The 4,745-nt window shown below is 64.4% G+C and overlaps 1 protein-coding gene across 1 annotated transcript in view; it reads right to left on the bottom strand.

Annotated features, from left to right (window-relative positions):
* Positions 1-1,595: 1,595 nt before the first annotated feature.
* Positions 1,596-4,745, bottom strand: part of EMIHUDRAFT_452125 (hypothetical protein) — a 6,446-nt gene continuing 3,296 nt past the window's right edge. The window contains exons 4-9 of the mRNA XM_005765336.1: positions 4,615-4,731; positions 3,864-3,930; positions 3,568-3,642; positions 2,788-2,867; positions 2,537-2,652; positions 1,596-1,924 (exon numbers count right to left, since the gene is read on the bottom strand). Coding sequence (XP_005765393.1) covers positions 1,780-1,924; positions 2,537-2,652; positions 2,788-2,867; positions 3,568-3,642; positions 3,864-3,930; positions 4,615-4,731 — 600 coding nt within the window. The 3' untranslated portion in view covers positions 1,596-1,779. The remainder of the gene's footprint in view (positions 1,925-2,536; positions 2,653-2,787; positions 2,868-3,567; positions 3,643-3,863; positions 3,931-4,614; positions 4,732-4,745) is intronic.

Here is a 4,745-nt window from a genome sequence, read left to right as displayed (position 1 = left end):
CACAAGCAGCCACACAACCCAAAAGCTCACTTGTATGGCTGCTTTTGTGCTGCCTGCTTGGCAGCACAAGCAGCCACACAACATCCCGCTTCATCTCGCCTCCTAGTCTCGCCTCAGCTCGCCTCATCTCGCCTCACCTCGCTTCATCTCGCCTCATCTCGCCTCATCTCGCCTCACCTCGCTTCATCTCGCCTCACCTCGCCTCATCTCGCCTCACCTCGCCGCTCATCTCGCCTCACCTCGCCGCCTCATCTCGCCTCACCTCGACTCAAGCTCAACCCTCATCTCGCCTCACACCTCGCCTCATCTCGCCTCACCTCGCCTCATCTCGCCTCATCTCGCCTCATCTCGCCTCATCTCGCCTCATCTCGCCCCCCACCTCGCCTCACCTCGCCTCAGCTCGCCTCATCTCGCCCCATTTTTTCCTTTCTAGACCACTCCGAGACCGACCCGCCCAAGACCGACCCGAGACCCGAGATCGACCCGAGATCGACCCGAGATCGACCCGAGATCGACCCGAGATCGACCCGAGATCGGCACGAGCGATCAACCCAACAATGCCCCAAAGCCCCCTCTCTGGGGGACCCCCCCTCACCCCGAGTGTCCGTGTCCTTCGCGAGTCACCGATGGGGAGCGGGGGGGGGTGCGAGATGCACAGGGGAGGCTGGGGAGGGGGGGGTCCACTCTGAAGACTGCCGACCGCGGGGGGGTTTTGTCCCACAGGGTTTTACCCTCCGCGTGAGGATCGGCGCGGCGAGGGGGTAGGTTCGAATTCGCCGCGCAACATTTCACCCCCACAGGACCCCGCCCACCCCCCCTCATGGTCCCACCTAGCACCCCAATGAGCCTTCGCACCCCCTCCTTGCGCAGTGTCCCCCACTAGGTGTCGCCGTTATCGGGGCATGCTATCCTGTGTAGTCAGGGCAAGTGGGGGCGGGGGGCACTCCCCCTGGTCTGATACTGGGGTGTGACTGTCTCCAGTCTCGGAGGGGGGCTTGAAGCTAAGAATATTTTATTTTTCTTTCTTTCTCGCACGAAGCCGGTCAGCAACGCGGTGCACGCCGGCTACGAGGTGGGAGCCGCCTGCGGCATACTGAATTCTCCACCGGTGGCACGAGCCGACTCGTCCCGCTCCTCGAGCGGCTCGTCCACCTTCCCAGCAACGCATGTCACGGCCACCGCCGGCTCGACCCCACGATAGCCTCCGAAGGCTGACTTTGAGGCACCATCATCGGACGATGTCGACGAGTTGGGTCGCTCTCGCGGTAGCCAGATGACCTCACATACTAGCATCATCGGCCATGGACGCAGGGAGCGCGGGGGAGGGCGCTGGTAGCAACACGGCGGAGCTCCGTTGGACGTTTTCAAGATTAGCGTCTCACGTGTCAGAGTGAATTGGAAGCAACTAGCCAAAACTAAATACTCAACAAATCGGCTCTAAAAGAAGTTCGCGCACGCTGATCGCTGTGAGGCGACGGCCGACCGCGTGGGGCGGATGGATGAGACGGTTAGCAGCTAGCACCAACACTCCTACTGTATCCTTAAAATCCTGTGTGCGGTGGCGGCCAATGCGCCTGTGGGCCGACTGCCGATCGCAGCTTCCAGCTACTGTACCGTACAGTCAGTACCCTGACGGTCCCTGTAATCCTAATCCGCGCGTCACGAATCACGATCCAGCCCACAACGTGCTTGTGCTAGTGCTTGTCTGCCCACAACCCCACAACGTACCAGTCCACAACGTAGGCCCTCGCTCCTAGGCATGCGCTGAGCTCCGGAGCTTCAATTTGGCGCCTTGGCGGTCTGCAGAGCCGTGGCCTGGGCTGCGCTTGTGCTCCGCTCGGCGCTCCTCTGCCGCACGATCGGCTGCACCTTGCCCTTGTCGCCGAGAGCACCCTCGCTCTCCGCGTGCTTGTCGATGACGTACCTAGCGTGGGGAGATATGGGGAGATATGGGGAGGTGTGTCCTCTCGAGTGCTAGATATGGGGGAGATATGGGGGAGATATGGGGGAGATATGGGGAGGTGTGTCCTCTCGAGCGCTGGTTGGAGTACGAGAATGCGTCTTCCGCTTCTAGGGACGAGATATGGGGGAGATATGGGGGAGATATGCGGTGCGCGACTGCAAGGTCTGCGCACTGCGGAAGCTCCCCTCCGCGGAGAGTGGGCTCAACGACCGCGGAGACGCAGGCTCGACCGCCACCGCTCCTTGGAGGAGGGAGGACCGCCACTGCTCCTTGGAGGAGGGAGGACCGCCACCGCTCCTTGGAGGAGGGAGGGCGGCGACACGGTCTCCACGCGCAAGCGCGCACAAGCGCGGCTCTCGCGTCTCCCACGGGTTCGGGTACCGTGGGGGTAGGGGAGGGTGGGTTCGGGTACCGTGGGGTAGGGGAGGGTGGGTTCGGGTACCGTGGGGGTAGGGGAGGGTGGTGCCGGGTACCGTGGGGTAGGGGAGGGTGGGTTCGGGTACCGTGGGGTAGGGGAGGGTGGTGCCGGGTACCGTGGGGTAGGGGAGGGCTCCCGGCGTCTCCCCTCTGCACCTGGCGACCCGCTCGCTCTCCTCGAGCAGAGAGGGGCCGCTGTCGCGCTGTGCAGCCGCGCCGACGCCGCCGAGCTCGCGCTTGATCACGCGCTCGTGCGCGTCCCCGCTCGCGGCCTGCAATCTCGTGCGATCTCGTGCGATCGTGGGCGATCTCGTGCGATCTCGGGCGATCTCGTGCGATCTCGGGCGATCTCGTGCGATCGTGGGCCGATCTGGGTCGATCTCGCGCGATCTGGGTCGATCTCGCGCCTGATTCCGGCGCAGCTCGTCGAGGGACGCGTGCAGCTTGGCGCCGGTGCCGGGACCGGTGAGAGCCGTGGTCAGCTCGCCTGCTCAAGAAAAAGAAAGGCTGTCCTGGCCTGCTCACGGCAGCAGGTCGATCTCGGGGAATCTCGGGGAATCTCGGGTGATCTCGGGTGAGACCGTGTCAGCTCGCATCACAGTAGCTCTCTCCCCAGATCTCCCCAGATCTCCCCAGATCTCCCCAGATCTCGAGAGCCGTGGTCAGCTTGCCTGCTCACGGCAGCAGCGCGTGAAGAGGCGCCGCTCACACCGCAGCGTAGCGGCTTGGTGAGCCCGCCTGTCACGCCGCCGAGATATGGGGAGAGATGATGGGGAGAGATGATGGGGAGAGATGATGGGGAGAGATGATGGGGAGAGATGGGGAGAGATGATGGGGAGAGATGATGGGGAGAGACGATGGGGAGAGATGATGGGGAGAGATGATGGGGAGAGATGATGGGGAGAGACGATGGGGAGAGATGGGGAGAGATGATGGGGAGAGACGATGGGGAGAGATGATGGGGAGAGATGATGGGGAGAGATGATGGGGAGAGATGATGGGGAGAGACGATGGGGAGAGATGATGGGGAGAGACGATGGGGAGAGATGATGGGGAGAGACGATGGGGAGAGATGATGGGGAGAGATGATGGGGAGAGATGGGGAGAGATGGGGAGAGACGATGGGGAGAGATGGGGAGAGATGGGGAGAGATGATGGGGAGAGATGGGGAGAGACGGGGAGCCCGCCGGTCACGCCGCCCGCCCTGCGCACGCTCTCCGACACGGAGTGGATCGTGTCGACAAGGGTAAGCAGCGCGACGCCTTCGAGAAAGACACATCCCCTCGCCCAGGCGGTTCGAAGGAGGCATCGCGCTCAGACGCGGGTGTCGCGCGGGACTCGGCGTTGCCAGTTGTCCGACTAGTCGATCTCTGTCTTCTGTCTCTCGCGGCTGTCTCTCGGCTGCCTCTCTGTCTCTCGGCTGTCTCTCGGCTGTCTCTCGGCTGTCTCTCTGTCTCTCGGCTGTCTCTCGGCTGTCTCTCGCCGACGGCTGCCCGCGCGTACTCGGCTTCCTCCAGCGTCGCGGCGGCGCGGTGCAGGTCGCCCGCCGCCTGCGGAGATATGGGGAGATATCGGGAGACATGGGGAGATATGGCCGCCTGGCGAGCGTCACAAAGAGATCTGGGGAGATGTGGGGAGATGTGGGGAGAGATGGGGAGATGGGGAGATGTGGCCGCCTGGTGAGCGGGTGAGCAGCCAGATTGGGGAGCGTAGCTCCCGGCTACTCTCCCAGGTAAACTACTCCCCCAGGAAAGCGAATATTCCTAGGTGAGCTACTCCCCAGGTAAGCTACTCTCGCAACGTGAGCTGCTCTCCCAACCAGCCGTACCCTCCCGGCTCCTCTCCCAAAGCGGGGTGGGCGGGTGAGCGGGTGGGCGGAGTCTAAGAGCGGACTCTACCAGCGCAGAGGCCCGGCCGGCCGTGCCATGTGGCGTGCCGTGTTCAGCGCGCTACGGCTGGGAGCTGGTGCCAGGTCCGCCAGCTGCGGCGCGCCCCGCCACCTCCCCGCCACCTCCCCGCCACCTCCCCGCCACCTCCCCGCCACCTCCCCATCCCTCCCCGCCACCTCCCCACCTCTCCCCATCCCTCCCCATCCCTCCCCATCCCTCCCCATCCCTCCCCACCTCTCCCCACCTCTCCCCACCTCTCCCCACCTCTCCCCACCTCTCCCCACCTCTCCCCACCTCTCCCCACCTCTCCCCACCTCTCCCCACCTCTCCCCACCTCTCGGGCGCCTGGCCAACCGAGCGAGTCGAGTCGTACAGCTTGCCGCCCAGCGTGATGGCGACAAAGGCGTTGAAGGCGTTGGCGAGCGCGCGGTCTCCCCAGAGCAGCTTCCGCAGCGCGGCGCCTGCACGCCCGAGAT

The sequence above is a fragment of the Emiliania huxleyi genome (genome assembly GCF_000372725.1).
Source record: "Emiliania huxleyi CCMP1516 unplaced genomic scaffold EMIHUscaffold_56, whole genome shotgun sequence".
NCBI lineage: Eukaryota > Haptophyta > Isochrysidales > Noelaerhabdaceae > Emiliania > Emiliania huxleyi.
This window is presented reverse-complemented; position numbering and strand designations above follow the sequence as displayed.